The following is a 26,534-nucleotide window of genomic DNA, read 5'->3' on the forward strand; positions in this document are numbered from 1 at the left end:
TCTAATAATAAACATATAAAAGAATACAACATTTATATAGAATAATTCGGACCAACTCCTGCAGGTTATTCTTTTTTTCTAACTTTCATGGTGTCTAAGACAACCAGATGGGAGTGTAAATACCTCAAGTGATACTTCGCTTAATAAGAAAAATTGTTAGATCCTATTTTCAACAATAAACTAGAAGAAAAAAGAGGCTAAGATCCCCTGGTTATTAAAAGAGATTAAGAGAAGGTATGAAAATATATAGGGGAGGGGAAGAAAAAAGAAAAAAAAATCTGTAATGTATATAGCCACTTTTAGATGATTCTCATTGCATAGCTGAAAAAATCTATTTTTTTTTCACTACAGGTACTTAACGGGGTTTTCTGGGACTAAATTATTAATGACCTATCCTCTGGATAGATTATTAGATCAGTGTGGGCTCGATACCTGCGCCAATCGGCTGTTAGAAGATGCTGTGGCACTTGGGCGATTACTGCAACCTCTTTTTTGGCTTGTGACTTTATATTCGTCGGTCATATGGCCTGTGTGCAAATCGGACCCATTCAAGTGAATGGGATTAAGCTGCATTACTATGCACCACCACTATAAGAAGTACAACACTGTGTCTGGTATACAGTGAAGAGGCTGTGGGTGACATCCGAACACCAAGCAATGGGGTGCTAGGAGTCAGTCGTGTCAAAGGCCACCTCCCATGATCTGATATTGATGACCCTAATCCCAGAAAACTCCCTTTAAAATCATCACTGCTTGAATTTAAAGATGCACTAATTAGTCTAAATATTGGATATTCTACATCTGATCTACTATATGTTATCATTTGTATATCAAACACTTCAGTGTTCGACAATCGTCCGGTCTTAAGGCCCAATGCCCACGGCCGTATTTGCATTACAAGATCCAAAGTGAACGTTTGCCTCCAAATCCCGCAGCAAATACTCCCCATAGGACATGCCAGGAAAACGCTTTTCCATGCCCATGAGCGGAAATCAACTGCCGCTCACGGGGAAAGATTGCAGCATGTCCTATTCTAGTGCGAGCCTTGCACAGACGGCTTCCACTGCAGTCGATGGAAGCCGTCTGTCCCACTGCGAGCCGCGGCGGATCCACGTCATCGCCGGCATGACTCTCTGCACTACACATGTGCGGCGTTGCGCCAGCCGGACATAAACAGCAGTGAGAAGAAGACAAGACAGGTACGCAGGGGGTCAATGCCGGGGCACAGGGTCTGATTCCGCTGAGAGATTTTGCAGTCAGAATCCGACCCAGCTGTGGGCATGAGGCCTAGAAGGGTCATTAATTGTCACATACTTTGTATTTGCTGTTTAGTTGGCACAGTGACATCTTTGCTTTTATTTGTAGAGACCAAGCGTGTGGAGCCTGTATTGGTGAAGGTAAACCAGAAGCAAAAGGTGGGTACTGCTAGTAAAGTTTTGCTTGCTGCACCTTTTGGTGTGTGCTCAATATAATACAGTAAATTTCCTTTAGCCTGGCATTAATAGTCGGTGATGTTCTGAATTATTGGATGAATGGAGTACCTACAACTCTTTAAAGGAAGCACCCCTTTTTTTAATGTACTAAAAAAAACTTTAAAAAATTTCTAAGTAGAGTGAAATGAAAAAAAAATGCAGTTTTGCCATCTTTGCAAGGGTATTGTTTTTACAGCATACTAAATGCAGCAAAAATGACATGATAACCTTATTCCGTGGGTCAGTGCGATTACAACGATTTCTATTGTTTTCTCTTTTGTTTTTGCTGTACTATTATTAAAAAAATAAAACTTATCTTTCCGTTTTTTAAAAGTTTGTGTGAGGGCCTTTTTTTCAGCTTTTTAAAATTATGAATATGAAAAAAGGGTTTCTATTTTGAACTTTAGTATCTTTTATTCTTTACAATAATAAGAAACTTTATTTTCCACTTACCTTTACTTTTTTTTTCCAGTCCCTATAGGGAACTTGAGATTGTTTGATCACTTATACCATTTACCACAATACTTCAGTATTGCAATATACGGCATTTCTGCTGCCTTTTTATTCGGACGGGGCATAGATTGGGCTGTCCTAAAAGGGAGAAATACATTGCAGCTCTGGGGACCTTTGAACTCTAATTTGGGCATTTAAATGCCATTGTCAGAATTGACAGCGGCCCTTAAAGGGGTTGTCCCGCGGCAGCAAGTGGGTCTATACACTTCTGTATGGCCATAATAATGCACTTTGTAATGTACATTGTGCATTAATTATGAGCCATACAGAAGTTCTAAAAAGTTTTTTACTTACCTGCTCCGTTGCTAGCGTCCTCGTTCCCATGGAGCTGACTAATTTTCGCCCTCCGATGGCCAAATTAGCCGCGCTTGCGCAGTCCGGGTCTTCTGCTTTCTTCAATGGGGCTCCGTGTAGCTCCGCCCCGTCACGTGCCGATTCCAGCCAATCAGGAGGCTGGAATCGGCAATGGACCGCACAGAAGAGCTGCGGTCCACGGAGGAAGAGGATCCCGGCGGCCATCTTCAGCCAGTAAGTATAGAAGTCACCGGAGCGCGGGGATTAAGGTAAGCGCTTAGCGGTTTTTTTTTTACACGTCCCTGCATCGGGGTTGTCTCGCGCCGAACGGGGGGGGGGGGGGGTTGAAAAAAAAACAAACCCGTTTCGGCGCGGGACAACCCCTTTAAGGGGTTAACCGCTGCCGTCAACATCAGCCTTGATCGCGGATGTTGTCGGCAGATGTCAGCTGTGAAAGATAGCCGGTACCTGCCATGTGTGGAGTGGATTGGCTCCTGATGCCACTCCATATGAACTCTGATGCTGGAAGTCGTGTATGTACATCCAAAAGCATTAAGGTTAGGAGCCTCAAGGAAAATAGCTTAAAATGAAATACTACTTAATGTGTTCTTTGATGGAAGCATATGTCTAATTATCAGTATTTCTTGATTTTATGGTTGCCAGATTGATGGAATTTTTCTGCAAATACTGTTTGACATGTTATGAATTAAAGGGTTATTCCTATCTCAGACTTTTATGGTATATCCACGGGATATTCCCAGAGATTTCACATCCTGGTTCACCACCACTGGTGGCTGACATTTTGGAAATGGCCGAATTGGCTTCTGTATATTGTTTTCATAACTCCCATAGGAATGAATGAGTGTTATTGAAATGGCGTAGCATAGCAATTTCTGAAAATCGGGAGTTTAAGAAGTGGCATAGCTTGCCTTTTTTCAGAATTCTTATTCCCTTCTGTTTCTGGAATACGGTCCATGGTGAATGGACTGGTATTCATGGCTGAGATGGGGATACCGCTTTCATTTTAAAAACTTATTGGGTACTATTTCTGTGTGTAATTATTTCACTTCATTAGGGCTTAGTTTTTATACTATAGTGGAGCACTATCTTGTGTCTCATATGTATCATTGGGGGACTCACCTGAAGACCGTGGGTATAGCTACCGATCAGTGGTGGTAGAGGCCCTTTTACATTACGGCACATTCTACTTGGGCAGTGGGGGCTTTGTGTTAGATACACAACTGTGCTTCCTCTATTTAAGTTGTAAGGCCGCTATAGGGACCTCTTTGTACACCTTTTCAAAATGTTACTGGGTGCATACTTTTGCGTCAGCGGACGCCTCCCTCGGTCGAAGAGTCTTACAGATGGCTATAAATTGACCACATGCGTCCTTTATATCTCACGTCCCTGAATGACTGTTCTAGAGCGTCCCGCAGTCTTCAGCTGTGTCCCCCAATGATACAGACTCAGTAGTACAAAAAGAAAGCTGTAGCATGTACAATATTCCTACTTTCAGAGAGCTACTGTTGAATAGCTTTGCTGCTTAGTGGTTATTTCTATTGCTTACCATAGACGAGGTAATTAATAAGTGTATATAACTTTTGTAGTAGCTGCTTGATTACGAATTGCTAACTTTAATTTCTATACTGCCGTTACAGCCTACAGTGAACACTGCAAACCATTTATTTGCACATAAGATGGATCCTGTACAGACTCACATTGCAGCATTACCTCCCCTCTTGCCAAACCCCCTAGCACATACCTATGACTTCAAACAAGGTTGCCAACTCTGCTATGTGAGGACAGGTAAGATGGCAGCAGGATTGTATAGCTTAAGATGTTGTTTGGTTTTCCATTATTATTCCATGCATTGAATATAGTGAATACTGCACTGAGCAGGGGGTTGGACCAGATGACCCTAGAGGTCCCTTCTAACTCTACCATTCTATCTATCTATCTCATATCTATCTACCTCATATCTATCTATCTATCTATCTATTTATCTATATCTATCTATCTATCTATCTGAATACTTTGTATGGTTCATACAGTAAAGGCTCTTTTACACGGGCTGACCCTTTGCCCAATATAACGAGCATTAGGGAAAAGAGCACATCGATTTTGTGCTCAGATTTCTTTTTAAATGGGCCAATAATTTCTGTTGTGGGGCAGACATAGTAACATAGTATGTTAGGCCAAAAAAAGACACATGTCCTCCAATTCAACTGATTACCCCCAATGTTGATCCAGAGGAAGGCAAAAAAACTGAATGATACCAACAATCCTTTAATGGTTTGTCCCCATAGGTTAGCTGTGCTTCTTCCCATTTCCATAGCATTTTTATGCTTGCTGAAAAGCAACGTTTGGGGGAAAGTTCATGCCAGATAATCGGGCTGTGTAAATGGGTCTTAAGCCTCACATACCTGTGAAGATGACAAATACACAAAATAAAGGCATATCCTCAACCACCGTGTTGGTTTACTATCTAAAATTAGGAGTGCCAGAAATGACAGGGTGGTCCAACACCTAATCATGGGGCTTATTGTTATATAGCACTAATATCCAAGGTGACCTTATGGCGGCTCCTACTACGCTTCCCCTGGAACTGGTGGCCTATTGTATAGGACTAGATTGAGATTAAGTTTTCGAGTTTCGGTATCACACTGACTACTTGAGATAGGGCAAGCAACATATACTTTCTGGATAAAGTCTTTCATTTTGTGTTTTTTGCTTTTTTTCCAATTTCTTGGGGTAACATTCAATACAGTATGTACTTGTTAGTTTTAGATGATCTATAAATAAGATGGTATGGCATCAGTAAAGCTCATCAGTGTCCTCATTGTTCTTATACCATTTCTCATGGTTCTTTTTGCTTTGTAGGCCCCAGGGCTCTTGACTTCACCTACAAAGAAAAAATAGAGCACAAGTGTAAAAAAGACATTCTATTAGGACGAATGAAGAACTCTGAAAACAAAACCTGGTTAAAGATTCGGCCTCGGCCAATGAAAGTCAATTTTACTGGTCCTTACATGCTGTGCAAAGGTTAGACAAGAGCGTTTTATTTTCAATCAATAAAAGCAGGGCATCTGCAAACAACAGGAGTTGGTGCATGACCATATCATTTTTTTAAATAAGTCATAAAATTTGTATTAGTTTCTAGTAGCTTGTGACCTTTATCTGTGATTGGTTGAGAATCTGCAGTGTGAAGCAATGCAAAATACGCTGCCATTACTTTTGCTGTGATCAGGACTAAGGGTATGTTGATGCGGGCTGATTATGCTGCACATTTTCTGATGTGGTTTTGTGTGCGCGACAAATAGTGTATTACAATAGTAGCAAAATAGATGAGATTCATAGAAATCTCATAATATACTGTATAAAACATCAATTGACCTGCGATTCAGATTTTAAGGGCTATGGAAACATTTGTGCATGAAAAATCAATGGAGACACATCTTAGTAAGTCAGTGTAGAAAAAAAGCATTTATCTGTTTTTGCATTGAGTTTTCCTTCTCATGCATTTAGAAAGCCTTAAACTTGGTTTACAGGCTTTCCTACATTCAAGTTTCTAGCTCAAGGGAGTTTCCAGCACTGTTCAGCTTGTTCCTCTTATGTATATGACAAGCTCAGCTACCCCTTCCCTCACCTCCTTCATTGGCTGTGTAGCATAACCACACCCACTAAATACTACACAGCTATCTTTCCATTCTGTCTCTGAGTAACCGCTGGTTCCGTTTCCCCCTCACTTTTGATAAGAGCAGAGAATTCACTCAGAGTGCATTACAGCCTTCTGTAAATAGTAGCTTCTTCTGCTTTGCGCCCCGTCCTCCTGATCTCATCTACCTTTCCCTGACACTGTCAAATAGCCCTTTGCAATAGCTTCATTATAAGGCAGTGAATGCACCTTCATAACAGGGCAGCAGGCAACGGGAGTAGCTGAGAAACAACCCAGCGGTCTATTCTGACTGATGGAATTTTCTAAGAGTTTAGTCCTCTGGTCTGCAGTGCCTTGGAAAACAATACAAGCTTAGAACTCAATCAGAAATTTTTAATGAAAACCGATTGCAAAAAGTCTACATTTCCAAAAATACATTAATTAAATTAAAAAGTACAAAGGTGTATATAACCTTTAAATCCACAGCATGTGAATTTTTGGTGTATTACATAGTAACATAGTATGTTAGGCTGAATGAAGACAGTGTCCATCTAGTTCAGCCTGTTTCAACCGCCTTGTTGATCCAGAGGAAGGCAGAAAACCCCAAAAGGCAGAAGCCAATTAGCCCATTTAGGGGAAAAATTCCTTCCCGACTCCTTAATGGCAATCAGAAAAATCCCTGTATCAACCTTTGATAGTTCCTACCTAAATGTAAGACCCAGAACAAAAACTCCTCTGGTCATCTAATGTCTATATTCTGTAATATCATCGCGCTCTAGAAAGACATCTAGTCCGCTCTTAAACTCCTCAATGGATTTTGCCATCACCACATCCTCACGCAGAGAATTCCACAGTCTCACTGCTCTTATAGTAAAGAACCCCCTTTTGTGTTGGTGATGAAACCTGCTTTCCTCTAGATGTAGCGGATGCCCTCTCGTTACCGTCACAGTCCTAGGTATAAACAGATCATGGGAGAGATCCTTGTATTGTCCCCTCATGTATTTATCCATAGTTATATGATCGCCCTATAGCCATTTTTTTCCCAGGGTAAATAATCCCAATTTGGATATCCTCTCTGGGTATTCCATTCCCCTCATCCCATGTATTAGTTTAGTTGCCCTTCTTTGAACCCCCTTAAGCACTGTAACATCTTTCCTGAGCACCGATGTCCAGAACTGTGCACAGTATTCTATGTGAGACCTGACAAGTGCCTTATATAGTGGGAGGATAATGTTCTCGTCCCTCGCCCCTATACCTCTTTTAATGCACCCCAAGACTCTCTATTAGCTTTTGCAGCAGCTGACTGACATTGGTTACTCCAGTTAAATCTACAATCCACTAGTACCCCCAGGTCTTTTTCCATATCACTTTTTCGTAGCTGGTATTGGTTGCGTATTTTACATATTAGATTTATTTGGGGATGTCAGAACCCACAACAAATCCCAATTGTTGTAGATTTTGCTGCAGATCAGCAAGAGGGATAGTATGTAAAATAAAAAGGTGTAACATAATTAAAGAAACAAAACACGTTAGACTCACCTTTTTAAAGTTCATCCTTGCTCTCCTTGCACCTCTGAAGAGTCTTGACTGCTCCCTGCAATGATGACATGTCGTATAGACATGTGACTTCTACGGCCAGTCATAGGCTGCTCCATTTACATTGGCCAAGAAGTCATGAGATCTCCAGGGAAGCAAGAAAGGCTTCAGGGGTGAACATCAAGAAGGTTAGTAGTGCATTTCAATTTTTGGGTCCCAATCGGCAGCAGCAAATCTGGATTCGCTGCTGTTGGAATTCCTTGTAGATTTACTTCATAAAATATTTATGGATTTTGCTCTGCAAATCTGAAATATGTGTAATTATCCTCAAAATTTAAAGAGGTATTACAGCTTTACGTTATTCATTGTTTAAGATCTGCAACTTTCTAATGTACTCTCTGTATGAATAGTTCTTGGCATCTAAGATCTCTGCTTGCAGTCAGTTAATATGCGCCTTCATTGTTGTACAGTCAGAGAATAAAAGTCTGTTTTATGTGATGGAAAAGAGTTTTCATTATACAATGGATAAGCTTTACTGGCTGTAAATGAAACACTCTTAAAGAGGTATTCCCACCACCGCAATTATTCCATATCCACGGACTCCCATCAATCCAGAGATTGCAGTCTCGGTATAACTGGAAGTGTGGGTAGCGGATGATGCACATGCACCCCTCTGCTTCACTACTCTCCGTGGAACTGTCAGAGATAGGCAAGCTCAGCTATCTCCAGGAGTCCCACTGAAGTGAACTGAGCTTGGTCGCATATACGCTTCATTCACAGCCCACACTGGGACTGCAGTCTCTGGATCGATGGGGGTCCCAGCAGTCAGACCTCTGCCGATCAGCAGGTTATCCCCCTATGCCGTGGATAGGAGATGACTAGCTGTGGTGGGAATACCCCTTTTAAGTTGATCTATATTCTGATAATCATTCAATTAATGTTGCATATGGGCTACGGGTACCCACATCATCGCTAAGCAGCGTTGCAGGAAATGCAAACAAAAAACCCCCAAAACCTGTACTGTGTATGACTGCCTGCACGCCTCCACGGTCATCTGCAGTGCAGTTCCTTACCGTACGTAGGGTCACTGGCCGGGCTCACAGACGGAATCCACTGTGGGCCTCCCGCATATGGAATCTGACCCGCTCGTGTGAGCCCAGCCTAAAATGGACAGGTCTTGATGTTACTGTGTTCTGGGACACACCTGGTCAGGTGTTAATGACCCCTGGAGTATATAGACGGATGTGCTAGTTATCTGTAAAAGTGTATCATGTATCCGATACAAATTTAACACTTATTAACAGCACTTGATTCTTATTTTGCTGCAGACATCCAAGGTCGACAGGACTGTAAATATGGCGATAACTGCACGTTTGCATATTATCAGGAGGAGATTGATGTGTGGAATGAAGAGCGAAAGGGAGCCTTGCATCGGGATCAGCTATTCCAGCTGCCGGGGTTGGTGAAGCCAGGAAGTGTTTCCCGCTTATTGCATGAACAGAAGGGCATCTTCACCTTTTTATGCCAGGTGGAGTATTAAATCAATGTTTGAAAGTATTGTACGCGGTCACTGCTGGGTCATAAAGCTTTAACAAGCAATGTGCTTCTGGGTATATTATTGCACGCCTTTTATGGTGAATAAAATGTGTTCATAATATGTATATAATGACTGCTTTCCTGTATAAATACTTAGACATGACTGCTGTCAGTCACTCACTAAGGGGTTGGCACAGGAATAAGTCATTCAGTATGAGATCTGGTAGCTTTATTTCTGTACAGTTACGTCCTGTAGGTTTGGGGTATGTATGGAGGGGGACTGCGGGGCAATCTCACTCCATGCAATGCAGGTGCCGGCTTTTTCTTACAGTGGACACTCACCCGCAAAGCGACGCTGCTCTTCAGAGCTATTCTGACAGCGGCTGTTTGGGGAATGAGATTGTGGGTTTCCATGTGGTTGTTATGGCAGCAGAGGACCTAGGGCTGCCCTTGCAGAGTGCCTGTCAGATCGCGGTATAATGTAATGGCATTACATCATACAGGTTTTTTTTGAAAATGAGGATTTGCCCCCCAAACTGAAAGGAGCAGCCAGCGGCTTTCAGAACAGAAATTTAGCTTGAAGGCGTTTTTGGCCCCATTGCCCACCTGTAGAGCTCTTGAGCGGCAAAAACGATAGAGAACCCACACAAATGACCCATTTTGAAATCTAGACCCATTAGCCCATTTATCTTGGTATGTACTGAGTATTTTGACCCCACAGTTTTTTGCAAAAATTATTATAAAACATGAAAAATAATTAAAATTTAATTTGTTTCAATATATATCACTTTCATGACCATTTCTTTTGTTTCAAGCAGGAAAAACTAAGGAGACGTACCCCAAATTTTATAGCAGTATTTCTTCTATGTTCAGCAATACCCCATTGTAGCCCCAATCTACTTACAGGACACATGGCTAGGCCTGTTATGGAGTGAACACCCATTGAGTATATCCACAACCATAGAGTACAGTGAGCTGTATGTCGCGGATATAACATAGAACTTACTGCGTTCTGTTTTCGGCAAGTGGATTCCATAATTCCGACACACTAATGCGAGCGGAATTATGTAATCCAGTTCATTTGATTGATCCACGTATTACCGCGGATCAAGCGCATTCGGAATCCGCAATTGCTATCCAGTCCAAGTAGGATTGCTACCGTTTTACACCATTGGATATTTGTGATCACGTGACTGTAAACCACTCAACAAGGGCTCCGGTCACTGCTCCAGGCTCCTGGCTACCTTTGATAGCCGGGAACAAGGAGATTTTAAATTTCCCAGGCCCTCCACGGCTTCTGCGAGGGGGGCCTGACAAAATGTGTCCATCATTTTGCCGGCGGGCACATGGGCAGAAGCCGGGAAAGGTCTGTAGAGAATGATCGCGTGTGGGTACAAATGCGGAGGCCTCTAGTAAGAAGTTTAATCTCCCCTCAGCTGTTGCATCAGTGAGGGGAGATTAAACTTCAAATTTTTTATACATTTTCACGTGATCGCTATTATCCATTGGATAACAGCGATCACATGACCGGGGACCGCTCACCATGGCCCTCGATCACTGCTCCAGGTTCTTGGCTACTTTAATAGCCAGGAGCAAGGGGTTGGGTGAGGGGAGTATGACTTTTAGTTTGTACACAGAGCTGAGCATATTTTAATTTATTTACTTACCAGGCCTCTTCAGGATGAGTCCTCAGTTGCCCTTTAGAATCGTAGGAATTTATTTTTTCCACTTTTGTTTCACTGCATTCTGAGAGCCCTAACTTTTAAAAATTTTCCATCAATGTAATATAGAATCATAGAATGGTAGAGTTGGAAGGGACCCCCAGGGTCATCGGGTTCAACCCCCTGCTCAATGCAGGATTCACTAAATCATCCCAGACAGATATTTGTCCATGTAACCGTATGAGGGCTTGCTTTACTAACAGGATGAGATGTAGTTTTTTTAATGGTACCATTTTGGGATGCGTATGACTTAGGCCCCCTTCACACAAGTGTAAGCGCATTAGTGCATGTCAGAGCGCTGCATCTTTGCGGATTGAACTATGCCTTTTCATCTGTGGATTAGTGTATTTTACTGTGCTTTTTGCACTCACAAGGCATTTTCATGTGTGCGGGGCAAATAAGCACACCAATTGAAATGACTAACTAGTTCCATAGGTGTTCTCTTTCCAGTGCAATTTCTAGCACTGTATCACATATCTCCTAGTGTATTGTGCGCACATTCACGCACCCCCCATTGACGTCTAAGTGGATTTCTTGTGTGCAGATATGCAGAAAAATAGAACATGCTCTATTTTTTCTTGCTCAACCAAAATGTGCGTGTAAAATACAGAAATGTGAACGAACCCTCTGAAATGAATGGGGCCCTGCTCTCTGCGTATTGCATGCACACATTTGCCTGTGTTAAGAAGCCCTTAATCATTAACTTTTAGGAACTTTTTTCCTATGGGGTATGGAAAAAAACAAAATAAAAAAATGCAATTTCAACATTGTTTTTTGAGTTTTAACTTTTGGGCCATTCACCATTATCCATAAACTGTTAACTTTATGCTATGGGTCAGTACATTTACAGCGACACCAAATAAGTATAGTTTTCTGTGTTTAACTACTTGCACAATACAAACTTTTTTTAAAGAAAGAAATTAGTTTTTGAGTCACCGCATACAAAGAACCTTATCATTTTTTGCCATCGATCTAGCCTTATATGAGGGTGTTTAATACAGCTGTTTTGGGGTACATATAAATTATTGATTAACTTCTATTTGGAGAGTAGGGGTTGGAAGAAAAAAGCAATTCCGCCATTGTTTTGGGGAGGGTGAGGCATTAAATGTGAGGGTTTTTTACTGTGTTTATAAATTCTGATGATGTGAACACACAATGTATAATAGTCTGCAACAGCTGCACTGTATGCCTGGGTTCACACACAGTCGAATCCCGGCGGAAATCTCGCGGTTTGGCCGCAGCGAAAAACAGCGAGATTTCCGCCGGGAGAAGCGCTGCCTCAAAACCCGTGGCACTTAGCCGCGGGCTTTAAAGTGGCCTGGCTGCTCGCTCTTCCGCTGCAGCCGGCACTCCCATAGGGGAAAGCGCGGCCGCAGCGGAAGAAGAAAAAAAATGAACATGCTGCGGCCCGCTAATCTGCACCGCAGCGACGGCTTTGCCGTCCCGTGTGGACGAGATTTCTGGCTGGCTAATCCCGGGATTAGCGGCCGCAGGCGGATCTACTGCGGCGAAATTCCGGACGGAATTTCCGTGGCAAATCCGCCCCTGAGTGAACCCAGCATATGTATCTCACAGTACAGAATATGTATACAGTGTAGCTGCAGTAGTTACCCCAACAAACATTCCCTATGATTGGTTCCTTCCTGGTGATTACGTCATTAGCACCTGATCGGAAGGAACAGCCAATCGCAGGTAATGCTGGTTGCTAGTGGAAAGAAGGACAAGATGAGTAATCCATATTTATTTCTTCAGTGGAAGATTTGGTGTGCTTCTTCCTAAGGCAATCTCCATGATCCTGCTTTGGGGAGGGGAGAGCTGTTATGTTTTGTATAGGTCCCTAAAGGTTTCTGCTCTGGGTGTCATCATCATGGCCTAATTGTTTCCACTTACTGATTACTCCTATGCTGCAGGGACCCAACAATTGTAGCGATCCTGCTGCATGGGACTGTTTAACATCTTATGGTAACTATCTTCTGATCAAGACGTTTTTAGGACCTGAAGCAATCGGGTCGTGATGTTGGCACCGGACAGCTATTTACAGCCATATCTGGACATCCTCTGAAGTAGGACCTTCCAGAATTGCTGGGGGAAGGAGATCCATATACCTACAGCAACTCTGCAGCCTGGCACAGTGCCTGTGTATGCATGTGATATGGTGGAGAAAGGAATAACTTCACCACAACTTTATCTTGCTGAGATCTTGTTGGCAGTTCTTGCCTCGTTCTTTAATGTGACTCCATTAACATTTCCACAAAGTGCAGTCATAAACTGTTGGGTTGTCTTTTATAAAGAAGTGCTTTTGGTGGACGCTTTACATGAGCAGAAGGAGTATTTTATTTTTTTTTTTTTTACAGATGACCATGTGATCATTGAGTTTGTTTAAAACACACGGTTTATTACTGTCTTATTTCTTTCTGCTTTCACAGGCTTGTTTTGACAGTAAACCCCAAATCATCAGTAAAAGAAGTTTGGAGAACACAGATGTCTGCACTAATCCCTCTACCCAGCACAGTTTTTCTGACCACAAGTAAGCTTTTTATCTGTGTTTCTCAACTCCAGTCCTCACAACCCCCAACAGTTCATGTTTTCAGAATATCCTATGGTAAGAACCCCTGTGGCAATGTCTGAGGCACCGACAATAATTACATCACCTGTGCCATACTGAGGAAATCCTGAAAACTGACCTGTTTGGGGTCCGTGAGGACAGGAGTTGGGAAACACTGTTGTATATCTACTATGTTTAAAGGACCACTGTAGCTAAAATACTTTTTTTCATCCCTACTCCCTCACCTGATTGCCTGTCACACTCTAGATGGCTACTGTGTTTATTTCAGCTACTTCCATGCAGTGCAGCCTCCTGTCTGATGCTTACCAGGCATCATTTCGAGAGTGAGATTTTTTACTTTCAGTTTCACATTAATCCCATGTTGCATGAGCTCTGCATTAGCTGAGGCTATACCATACTATCTGCTGGCAGAATTAGTTTAATTATCATTTCCTTCTATATCCACCGAAATACGCCACAGATCATAAGTATACAGTCAGGAGGATGGGCTGTGATCTCCTCTATTATAACTGTGTGACAGGAGCGGTGTGATCATCTTCATACTCACAGCGCACAGCTGTATACCAGCTGAGCGCTCCGTGAACAGCTGGGGTATGAAGAACACAGCGCTCCAGCTGTGTTCTGCATCCTTCACTCGGAGCACTCAGCTGTATAACAGCCGGGCGCTCCGAGCAGAGAACAGCTGGATGCAGAAGACAAGCGGCCCCGCTTGTCTTCTGCATCCTCCCCTTGGAGCACAAAGTGATCGCTCAACGTTTGAGCGATCATCTTGCGCTGTAAAGGCACACAATGATTATTGCTCAAAAGTCGCTCAAAAGATGTCTTTTGAGCGATAATCGTTGTGTTTAAATGACCCCTTAGAGGCCCAGCAGACGGACATCAAGGGGACTCGGAATGGGGATCCTGATCATCTGCAATCTCACCCCAAAAGTATGAACTGCAGGACGGCTTCAGATCAGGTGTATAAAATCTGCACTTGGGGCAGAGCAGCAATGGCTTTGTGGGAAAGGAATCCTACTCATTTTCAATAGTTTTAACAGAAATAATATACCATTGATGTAGGATATATAACTAGATAAGTTTGTTTGACGCTGGTGAAACCCCAAGATGAGACTCTTGTCATTCATCCGCAGTAAGGGAAGGGATAATTTCTCTTCGCTTTTCTATGACTTTCAGAAGTTTATGTGTCAGCTTAGATTGTATGAGGTAGTACCCCTATCAGTGGATATGAGGACATAGCTGGGCGCGGAGATCTCTGGCTTTGAGAGAAAGAGGATCATGTCATTGGTATATAGCTATACGATCTTCTCTAGAGCCATTCATATACCCAAGTTTTGAAGGTCCGGTCGAATGGCCAGGGCCAGTGGCTCAATGGTCACTTAAAATAGGAGAGACGACACGAGGCACCCCTGACGTGTTTGTCTCTCAAGCTGGTTGGAATAACGGGGACATTTGCCCGTTAACTAGCATCCGTCCAAGGGGACTGGTATAAAACAGATACCCATTTAATGAATTGGTGCCGAAATATCGAAGTACCTCTAGCAAGTAGCCTCACTCATTTGGCCTTTCCAACATCCAAGGACTCCTGCCCCATTTGTGCTGTTGCTTCCATCCTATCTGAGATATTGCTTTCACCCTTCTGATATTTTCAGAGGTCCACTTCCCAGGCATAAATGGCCGATTGGTCAGAGTGCACAATATCCAATATGGTCCCATCTCGCAGATTTTAGTTATGAGAAGCGAGGTGGGCCTGTCTAACCCTCCTCCTTCTGCGTTTTTATCAAGCTCACAATAGTAGCGTCATTAAGGAATTATGGGAAATGCTCCCTCATGTATGCTTCACGATACATAGATAACAATTGCGGGGTTACAACTTCACTCTATTTAATATAGACTGGTACAGTGAATGTGAATGACTGAACAATTTCCGAGCAAACAATTTATCTGCCCATATAAATAGGCTTTACAAAAAAAGAGCGAACTCTGGCATTGGAGATCACTCCCTGCTGCGTTCTCCCAGTGATTGTGGGTAAATTAGGCTCATTTCTTCCTACTCTAGTCTGTGGTCGGTAGCTGCAGGAGCACTCACTACATGTGCCTAGCCATGTCAAGTGCAAGCTATGCCCCCCACCCCCTCCCATTTAAGGTAAACTGTGATTTGCACTTTTGCTAGATACCACGTTTGCCATCACACGGGCCCAAGGTGTTTACAAAGTCAATGACCATTTAAATGTTCAAAAGACTCTAAGGGCTCCTTCACACGGTCGTGTTTGATTTCAATGGGTTCGGTCACGCAAAAAAAAAAGCAGCATGCTCTATTTTTTGTGCAGCAAAGGTCCCCATAGAAGTCAATTTGAGGGGTGGTTGCTAATGCGCGCTTAATACAGAAGAAGATGTGTAATACGCTATGCAATTCCCCTGGAAAAAGGACACATCTGGAACTAATTAGCCATTTTAAGTGGCATATTTCATTTGTTAGGTGCAAATAAGCATTCCTTGCGGGGGCAAAAAGTATAGTAAAATACACTGATATGTGCGCAAAACAGCATGGTTCGTTCCACAAAAATGCAGCGCTGAGGCAAATGCAAATACTTGTGCACCCGTGTGAAGGAACCCCAAGTTTAATGATGATAATTTTGTTTACACGGACATTATTGTAAAGTGCTAAATGATTGTTATGTGTAATGACGGTTCTGTATGATCCGGACATGTTGTCATCCACTCCACCATCTCTTCACAGGTGTCTTGTCCATGTGCTAAACTCCAGCACTGTCAAATACAGCAAAATTCGCCCAAATCATTCTCGCTTTCAGATGGATGTATGTCGTCATGAGATCCGTTACGGTTGTCATCAAGAAGACGCCTGCAATTTTGCACACAGCCATGTAGAGTTGTGTGTTTGGATGCTGCAAAGACAAGCAGGTACTTTTTAGAATCCTTGTTATATGTGGGAGAACCTGGCCGCAACTCCACTATGGAGGGAAATTAAGTATTTCATTGTGCTGATTGAATTCCATGAGCTGTCTGTGTAACAAATACAAAAGTATTGCAGTGCGCTGCATAAGTGATCAGACTATTGTAAGTTCAAGTCCCCTATGGGCGCTAAAAAAGAAAAAGTTTAATATTTGTAAAATAATAACAAAAAGAATTAAAAATTCTCCCCTCGCATTTTTCCACCTTGAAAAATATAATTGGCATCACAACATCCAAACTATTTCATATCCTGGATAGTTGGTGATGTAAAAGATATACGTAATGCCGGCATTACTTTTTTAAGATAAAGTGATCAAAAAAATCGCACGTACTACAAAATGATAACAATATAAACAACAGCTCGCCCCATCAATAAAAAAATAAAAATAGTACGCGGCTTAGAAACAAAAAGCAATTTTGTTTAAAAGAAGGTAACATTTTTAGTAGGAAAACAAAAAAACTATATATATTTGTTATCACCGTAATCATACTGACCTGCAGAATAAAATTAAAAGGTTAATGTTATTGCACAATGAGCACCCATAAAAATGAAACCCAAAGAACTGAGTTTTTTTTCCCGTGGCACCCGACTTAAAAAATCTTTAAAAGTTTTTCAGTACATTACATGGTACACTAAATGGTGCCATTAAAAATGCAACTTGCCCTGCAAAAAAGCAAACCCTCATACAGTTATGTCAACACAGCCAAGGTTGTGTTGCGCCTGTACAAATGGGACACAAAAAAATATCACAGAACACATGGGCATCCTATTCTCCTCCATTACATAGAAGTGCTGAGCAGTGTTGATGTGATTCTAGTAGTTGTGAGATGGCAAAACACCTGCTGTTAGCTGCAGCAGCAACTCTGTTGTGCTGCTGCTCTCTGCTCTCTAAAGACTTAAAAGTAAAACATGCAATCTGATCTGTCAGTAAGTTCTTAGTCTGTACCGTTTCGCAAAACTGATTTTTAGTAGTTTTTGCTGAGTGAACAATTTAGGATGAAGTGGGGGGAAAAGGAGCCTGATAAGTGCAGAAAGTGCTGTGGAATAATGACAATCTGACATATTTATATGGCTCCAACTTATTCCAAAGTTTCTTATATTCGCTTGTAACATTAGTTCATGTAAAGTTTGTTAAAAATTCAGTGATCATTTAAGGTGTTTTTTTTTTATCTTCCCTTCAGGTGTTACCCAGGAAGAAATTGTGCTGGAATCTGAACGTATGTGGAAAGTAGCTGAACCCAAATCCAAGGTATATTTTCAAAGAACACTAAAATGCCTCTATCTAAATTATATGATATTTTTTATGTTATAAAGGAACAGAATACTGAAACTCATCTACATGTGACCACAGTGAGCAACACAAGCTAATTCAGCTAAAGAAAAGGTGCATTTACACACACAGAAACTGACAGTTTTGAACAATCATTTTGCAAAGGTACTAATGGGCTAATCAGCCTTTTAGTACTTCATTAGCATGTACTTGGAGAAAAGCGGGTGGTCTGTTCTCTAAATACATCGCTACTGTTCTCCAGTGAAACAGCAGCTAAAAAAATGTTATCAGCGCTGCCCGCAGAGAACTCAGCGTGCGGTCCCTCTTATCAGGGACGAGGATTTCATGCTGACCTGAAGTCAGCAATCGACGAAAAGTACACGGTGAGTGCACGATGGGCACGCACTTACACACAACGATTATCACTCAAAAGATGGCTTTTGAATTAATTTTGAGCGATAATTGTTGTGTGATAAAGGGCCTTCAGTCTTTTGGTCTTCACAACTGTATACAACATGTCAATGCACTCTCAATTGACCTGTATCTGTTTATCATTGTTTTTATCATTACAAAGGCAGTTGTAATGCGAGAAATAGTAGTCAGCAACTGATCAGTCAGTCCTAGAAGTTGTTGTGTTAGAAGCAGGAAAAATAGGCAAATGTAAGGATCTGAATGATTTTGAGTAGGGTAACAGGCCATCTTTTTAGATGGCTGTATGACTGGTTAATAACATCTCCAAAAAGGCAGCTCTTATGGCTTGTTCTTAGTATACAGTGGTTACTACCAACCAAAAGTAGTCCGAGGAACAACCATTGAACCGACAGGGTAAAAAAGCTGCGACAGGGTCATGGGCATCCAAGGTTCACTGATGTGCAAAGGCTAGCCCATCTGATCCAATCTCACAGATTGCTGCTGTAGCACAAATTGCTGAAAATATTAATGCTGGCTGTGATGCACTGTGTGGCCTGACACTTTTCTATCACAGCTTGCCCTTTATGCCCTAATAAAAAAGTTACCTGAAAGCACTGCGGAATAATTTGGAGCTATACAAATAGCAAGATTTATTTTTATTTTATGGGAGATTGTGGCCGCAAACCAGTCAGAGTACCCATATTGACTGCTGTCCATCGTTCAAATCGCCTACAATAGGCATCAGAAAGGGAGCAATAGAAGAATGTGGCCTTGTCTGATGAATCACATTTCTCGTCCGTATCATTGGGGGCCACAGCCAAGACCATCGGATATAGCCACTGCCCTAGGAGGCCACACTAAGCAAAAAGGTGTTAGCTCCTCCCCCCTGGCTATATCCAGCCTGCAGGCACTCAGCTAATTAGTCTTTAGCTTAGTGTCTGCAAGGAGGCAGATGTGGCTATTCGCGGGAATCCGGGGAGTCGGGGCTTTTCCCCGGCCCTACTGGCCTCCCGGGGGAGACGCAGGAAGGGGGTGTCTCCACCACTTCTGCGGCGTCTCACCCAGAGAAGAAAAAGGGGCCCGATCCTGCAATGCGCATTGGCGTCGGTTACCCGCCAGCCATAGGGCTCCCCCTCCCTGGAGTAGTGCACTGTCTTACCGGTGACGCATAGGGGGCAGCACTGCTGGAGACAAGTCGGCGTGCGGACAGGCTGTGGCTCCCGGACGACAGGTACCTCAAGGAGGACGTAATGGGACAGGAACGGACATCAGGATGGCAGCGGCAGCAGCAGCTCTCCCGGCAGCAGGGGTAGGAGCACGGCATGCGAGCAGGACGCCGCGGCACTGGCTGGGCAGGTCACTTCCGGGCACGGCGCTCCGGGGGGCGGGGTGCCGACGCTGGGCCGAAAAACGGCACTTCCGGGTCGCGGGCGGACTTCCGGGGCAAGCCACGCCCCCCTCCGACCGCGGCAGACTTAAAAGAAGCGGCTAGGCAGAGGAATGGCCGCTCTCAGCAGACACTCCGTTTGTCTGGCACCACTGAGCCCAGCACTGTACGAGGCTATCGCTCGGAGCACACAGGAGGATCCAGGATCCAGCATCCAGCCCTTATACGGCCCTGCAGACTTTGGCTACAGAGTGAGCACCCGGACAGCAGCAGCACCTCCTGTAACGGGCACCAGCAGCTGTAGCAGCACCGCAGCAGTTCCTGCCACACACCTGCCGGGTCACCAGTGCTACTATCTCCGTGTGGTGGACCCACGTCGACTCCTGACGGCCTTCAAGCTTCAGGACCAGCTGGATCGGGGGAACCGCTAAAACAGCTGCTAGACTGGGTAACCCCTGCCAAGGCAGCACTTTGCGGTGTCTCCCCCCCCCCCCCCCTCCCTGTCCCCCCTGCAGGTACTCCTGTGGCAGTATGTAGCATCCCCTTACCTGTTGCCATGTCTGACCCTAGATCAGAGGGTTCCAGCCCGGCCAAGGGGAGGGTGAAGCATTACGCTTGCACAGCTTGCAGCGTTAAGTTTGCCTGTGGTCAAGTCGACCCCCGCTGCGCTAAGTGTACCATGGCGCGTGCAGTTCCAGGGATCCCGGTGCCCCCCGCCGCCCCTGTGGAGCCAGGGCCCGAACCCCAATGGGCGAGGTCCCTGGCCGCTGCCGTTTCCGGCCTGGCAACATCTTCTGCGGCAATTTTACGCCGGTTAGAAGCCAGCTCGGAAGGTTCCTCTTCGGAATATGCGCGCGGGAGGGCGCGTAAAAGAAGGAGGTCCTGCAGCAGCGAGGACACCTCCCGTAAATCTCGCCATACCAGGAGGTCGGATAGACCCTCCAAGTCCAGGCGGTCCAGAGACTCCCATGGTTCCCATGGGTCCAGGGAGTCCGTCCATACTTACCACAGGTCAAGACATTCTTCGCGGTCTCGGTACTCTGCAAGACCGGCCCGGGCGCGTCATGACTCCCCCCGAGCATCGTGCTCTCGGGCTTCTCAGGATACGGCCCAAACAGCGGGCGAGAGCAGTGGGTCAGAAGACGACGAACGCTCAGCAGTCTCGTCTGCTTCTGATCTGGACGATGAACAGGTTTCGCGGCTGGCGAGCCTAATGGACAGCTTAGTAATAGCTGTAAGAGAAACCCTCCAACTAACGGAGGAACCAGTAGAAACGACTCCTTCCACGGTGTCGTTTAGACGGCAGAAGAGATCGCGACAGGTCTTTCCAGACCATCAGGATTTCGCGGACGCCCTTAATAAAAAATGGCATAACCCTGACAAAAAATTTAGGCCACCTGGAAAAACTTGGGAAGTTACATATCCATTCCCAGGAAATCTGAAAAAGTGTTGGGCGGTACCTCCGGTAGTCGACCCACCAGTGTCACAGCTATCTAGAGGCAAGGCGTTGCCAACACCCGAAGTGGCAACTCTGGCTAATCCTCAAGACAGAAAACTGGATACGTTAACCAAATCAGTGTTTCAGGCTACGGGCACCGCCCTGCAGCCGATTTTCGCGGCCGCATGGGTCAGTAAAGCGTCCATAGCCTGGGCCAAACAGCTGCGGAAAGACATTGTGGCAGGCGCCCCACCTAGTGAACTACTGGAAACAACAGACAATATCATACAAGTGAACAAGTTCGTATGCGCAGCAGAGCTAGATGCAGCTAAGTTCGTGGCTCGAGCGTCCGCCGCATCCATCGCGGCAAGACGAACCCTCTGGCTAAAGAACTGGTCAGCTGATTCAGCGTCCAAGATGGTCCTAACAAAGTTGCCATTTGAGGGAAATAGGCTTTTTGGGCCTATATTAGATGACCTGATAAAGGACGCCACGGGTGGCAAAAGCACTTCATTGCCACAAATTCCAACGAGAAAGGAAAAGGTCCCGTTGAAGAGGAAACCGTTTTTTAGGTCCTTTCGGCGTTTCTCGTCTTGTTCTGGGTCAGGGCAGTGGTCCCAATCTAGGAGGACCCCGACAGACGCAAAGAAGGGCCCAACCTTCAAGACAAGACAAGCATGGCGATCCCGACCTGGAACATCTAAGATGGCGGGATCAAAGAACGTGGCATGAGGCACCGCCCCCACCCAGCGTCATCAGGGTGGGGGGCAGGCTCTCCCAATTCCGGGAGACATGGTGGAGTCGCGTGAGCGACAAGTGGGTGCAGGAGATTGTGGCATTCGGGTACGCGATCGAATTCGCGACTCTGCCACAGAACTCGATTCGCAAGTCCAGAGTGCCTGCCACCCCAGAAGGAGTAGCCAACCTACAATTGGCAGTGGAAAATCTTCTGGCACAGGGAGTTGTAAAACCAGTGCCAGGGGCGCAAGAGAAGCAATGGTTTTACTCAAATCTTTTTCTAGTGCCCAAAAAAGACGGCAGGGTCAGTCCAGTACTGGATTTAAGGAGACTGAACCAATTCATCAAAACAAAACATTTCCAGATGGAGTCGATCAAATCCGTGATAGCCTCCATGCAGCCGGGGGAATTATTGTCCTCAATAGACATCAAGGACGCTTACCTTCATATTCCGATTTGGGAAGCACACTAAAAATTCCTTTGTTTCGAGACGCAGGGAAGGCATTTTCAATTCACGGCCCTGCCATTCGGCCTGTCAACTTCACCAAGAGTCTTTACGAAAGTACTAGCAGCAGTGATGGCACTACTCTATGCAAAGGGCATAGCGGCCATACCATACCTGGACGATGTACTAGTAAAAGCACCGTCACGAGACGACAACATCAGGAGTCTACGTGTCACGATGGAAACTTTAGAAGAATTTGGCTGGATAATAAACCACAAAAAATCGTGCCTAATACCAGCACAACGGTTGGAATTTTTAGGCATGATATTCGACACCAGCCAGCACCGAGTGTTACTACCCCAAACAAAGGTAGACAAGCTTCTACACGGTGTTCGGTCTCTAATACAGAAGAGAACGCTAACCATCAGATACTGTATGAGTATTCTGGGCCACATGGTAGCAGCCTTCAAGGCGGTCCCCTTTGCCCAATTCCCGTCAAGGATGCTACAACATCTGATATTGTCCCGCTGGAACAGATCCACACTGACTCTGGAACAACGAATCCGGATAACCCCTCAAGTCCAGGATGCGTTGAAGTGGTGGTTGAAACCAGGGAGGCATCAGGCGGGACGGTCTCTGGGTCCAAAACAATGGGTAGTATTGACGACGGACGCCAGCCACTCAGGCTGGGGCGGAACACTGGGGGGCCAGTCGGTTCAGGGAGTTTGGTCTCAGAAAGAAACAAGGTTGCACATCAATATCCTAGAATTACGGGCCATTTACCTGACTCTCCGGCACTTCAGGTCCAGTCTCAAAAAGAAGGATGTGCGCATCCAGACGGACAACACCACAGCGGTGGCTTATGTCAACCATCAAGGGGGCACACGGAGCGCGCCAGTAATGAACGAGGTAGCTTGCATACTGACGTGGGCGGAGAATCACCTGAGCTCAATATCGGCAGTCTACATTCCCGGAGTAGACAACTGGGTAGCAGATTACCTAAGTCGGGAAACGGTGGATCCCGGCGAATGGGGGTTGCACCCAGAAATATTCTGGACAATATGTCGGAAATGGGGTACACCGGACGTGGACCTCATGGCGTCCAGACTGAATTACAAAATTCTTCCATTTGTGGCCCGAGCACGGGATCCGCAAGCGGCAGCAACGGACGCACTGACCATTCCGTGGGGAGGATACAAACTCCTGTACGTATTTCCACCAATCCCCCTCATACCGAGAATCCTGTGGAAAATCAGACAGGAAGGGCAACCAGCGATATTAATAGCGCCAGATTGGCCAAGAAGAAGCTGGTACTCGGCCATCATAGAAATGTTGACCGACACACCATGGCACCTACCGGATCGGAGAGACCTGCTATCCCAAGGGCCTTTACTACACCCGGATTCCAGGTCTCTACATTTGACGGCCTGGCCGTTGAAACCGAGGTGTTAAGAAGAAAAGGTTACTCGGAGAAGGTGGTTCAGACAATGATACGGGCCAGGAAACCAGCCTCGTCTGCTATTTATTACAGAGTCTGGAAGCGTTTCTTCACCTGGTGTGAGGAGCGGCGAGTGCAGCCGATGCAATTTTCAGTAGCCAGAATACTGGCATTCTTACAATCGGGTCTCGAAATAGGTTTAAGGGTAGGCTCGCTAAGGGGGCAGGTGTCAGCACTGACGGTGCTGTTTCAGAGGCCAATCGCAAACAGAATGGCTGTGCGTACATTCCTTCAGGGAGTCGCCCATACGACACCCCCGTTGAAACCCCCGGTTCAAGCATGGGATCATGTGAAAAAACGCTGCACCACCTGGACTTGGTGAGGGCGTTGAAGACTTATGTAAAAAGAACCAAAGAATTCCTTAAAACCAACACCCTCTTCATGATTCCGGAGGGGTCTCGGCAGGCTCAAAGGTCACCCTATCTAAGTGGATAAGGTCCTTGATAACGGAGGCTTATCGCACCTCAGGACGCACGCCACCATTTCGGGTTACGGCCCACTCCACACGGGCGGTGGGGGCCTCCTGGGCGGTCCGGCACGGAGCCTCGGCGCTTCAGGTGTGTAAGGCAGCCACCTGGACTTCCTTACATACGTTTTCAAAATTTTATAAGGTCCACATATCTGCATCATCGGACGCCGCGCTCGGCCGGAAGATCTTGCAGGTGGCGGTCCTGTGACCACACGATCAAACTGTAAATGCCCACCCAAGATATATATATATATTTTCGGGACTGCTTGTGGACGTCCCATGGTCTTGGCTGTGGCCCCCAATGATACGAACGAGAAACAGATATTTTTGGTATAACTTACCGTAAAATCTCTTTCTCGTCACGTTCATTGGGGGCCACAGCACCCACCCCTTGTTTATTTAAGCGGTTGCTGGAACTTTTTGTTCTTCGGTCATTGTTTGGCAGAGAATTATGCCAAAGTATGTATTTTGGTATGTATTCATAATATGTATAATCGTACTGCCACTGGCTTCCTACTGCTTGCAGACAGACTAATTAGCTGAGTGCCTGCAGGGGGGATATAGCCAGGGGGGAGGAGCTAACACCTTTTTGCTTAGTGTCGCCTCCTAGGGCAGTGGCTATATCCCATGGTCTTGGCTGTGGCCCCCAATGAACGTGACGAGAAAGAGATTTTACGGTAAGTTATACCAAAAATATCTGTTTTCTATTACATTGTGTGAGCTGCCGGGTGTTTGTACATTGCTTACCTGGGGAAAGAAGACACCAGGATAAACGCATCATGGAATGAAGACACTCCAGCGGAGGCCGTGAGATAACTTGGGCAATGTTCTGCGTGGAAACCTGGGCTCATGACAGTCACATGTAACTAGGAAAACCGCACACAGGGGAACATGAAGATAAAAAGCAACTTCTTTACTTTTTAAAGCTGCACCACCACCAATTTACTTGCTGCCCTTAGGGCCCTTTTACATGAAGCGACAATAGATATTTGTTCAATTACCCTGTGCAACATATTGTAAAACAATTATTGTAACAGAAAGTAATTGATGTGTTTCTGTAAAATTAAAACATGCTGATTACACTGGTAAAACTGAATATTAGCTAGCATGTATTATTTTCAAGTTATTTAAACTCTTAGTCACCAAGCTTTTTTTTTTTTTTTCGTTTTAAAAAATCGTAACTCCTTTATTTATCCATAGAAGTCGCTGTATGAGGGCTTTTTTTTTTTTGCGGGACGAGTTGTATTTTTTAACGGTACTATTTAATGTACCATATAATGTACTAAAAAACTTTTAAAAAGTTCTAAGTGGAGTAAAATGAAAAATAAGAGTAAAATGAAAAATAAAAACGAAATTCTGCCATCTTTTGGTGCGTCTTGTTTCTACGGCCCACAAACTGCAAGAAAAATGACCTGATAACTTTATTCTATGGGTCAGTCTGTTACAATACCAAACTTATGTAGTGTTTTTTTTTGCTGTACTATTTTTTTATTTTTTTTCAAAGACATTTAATTTTTTGAAAAATATTTTTTGCCGCCATCTTCTGCGCACAATAACTTTTTTATTTTTTGAATTTGATTCTTTTTTATTTAGTCTAACCAGTGACCTGTAAAAACACAGTTCATTAATTACAACTTACTGGTGAATGATCGACAGTGTTTCCGCCACGTGATAACATACCCTATATGTTACATAAACCTACCCTTGTAGTGTTCAGTCAGCGCGCGGTGTGTAACAGTGATTCTGAAATAGCTGCGCAATCACTTTTGTTCTTTTTGTTAAGCAAGGTTAATGGCAAACCTACTGGATGAATTGTATAGGCATATTTCCAAAAAATACAATACAGCAGCAATTGGATTACATTATTCCCCATAACTGGAAAACCTTACGTGGCAGAAAAAAACGGATATCATATTTGAATTCAGCGCACTAAAGTTACTGTGAGCCACCTATCTGCTTATCTGTTACAAAAATTGTGTTGCACAGTGTAATTGTTTTGTCATTCATTTTATGCAGACATAAAAATCAAACTATGATCTGCCTGTTTACTGTGAATGGAGGCAAGCAGCCGGAGGTGATCTCTGGTGCACTCAGTCTCCATTCACTGATCGATTAATGCTTCTATTTAAAACCACAGGAGTGATAATTGGTGGGATGATTGTCAGGCACCTTAGCACTCAAAAGTCATATCGTGTAAAAGGACCCTTAACATTTTATGTTGATTCTATCTGTAAAGGCCGGGATCATGTGTCCGTATGATAAAATCGCAGCATTTTACCGGCATCTGGAGTGCGTATCACCACATTTGTGATTGTGTATGCCTGCACATAACAGCATATTTCACGCATGCTGTCATGCACTGGCTTCCTCTTTTTTTTTTTTTTTTTTGTATTTTCCTTCTATTGTCTCTTAGCAATGTTGCTTAAAAAGGCGCACATATGCGATATAATTGTGTATGTACAAGAAGCAGTGCAAAACCGAAAAACGTTTAAGGACCTTGCCTTTAGGGTCGTGAACCGCTAACAACAACAGTGTTTTCGTAAGCGCCCGTAGAGAACAGTAGGGCTCTATCGTGCTTATTACGCGGTAAAGTAGAGCATGCTGCATTCTT

General features: G+C 44.4%; 1 protein-coding gene across 3 annotated transcripts in view; it reads left to right on the forward strand.

Moving 5' to 3' along the window:
- ZC3H7B (zinc finger CCCH-type containing 7B) overlaps positions 1 to 26,534 on the forward strand; it is a 97,796-nt gene that overhangs the window by 37,053 nt on the left and 34,209 nt on the right. For all 3 annotated transcript variants that reach the window (XM_066596362.1, XM_066596361.1, XM_066596360.1), the window contains exons 11-17: positions 1,366 to 1,415; positions 3,938 to 4,085; positions 5,160 to 5,321; positions 8,799 to 8,998; positions 13,154 to 13,254; positions 16,034 to 16,215; positions 17,449 to 17,516. In XM_066596362.1, coding sequence (XP_066452459.1) covers positions 1,366 to 1,415; positions 3,938 to 4,085; positions 5,160 to 5,321; positions 8,799 to 8,998; positions 13,154 to 13,254; positions 16,034 to 16,215; positions 17,449 to 17,516 — 911 coding nt within the window. The remainder of the gene's footprint in view (positions 1 to 1,365; positions 1,416 to 3,937; positions 4,086 to 5,159; positions 5,322 to 8,798; positions 8,999 to 13,153; positions 13,255 to 16,033; positions 16,216 to 17,448; positions 17,517 to 26,534) is intronic.

The sequence above is a fragment of the Eleutherodactylus coqui genome, chromosome 3, assembly GCF_035609145.1.
Source record: "Eleutherodactylus coqui strain aEleCoq1 chromosome 3, aEleCoq1.hap1, whole genome shotgun sequence".
NCBI lineage: Eukaryota > Metazoa > Chordata > Amphibia > Anura > Eleutherodactylidae > Eleutherodactylus > Eleutherodactylus coqui.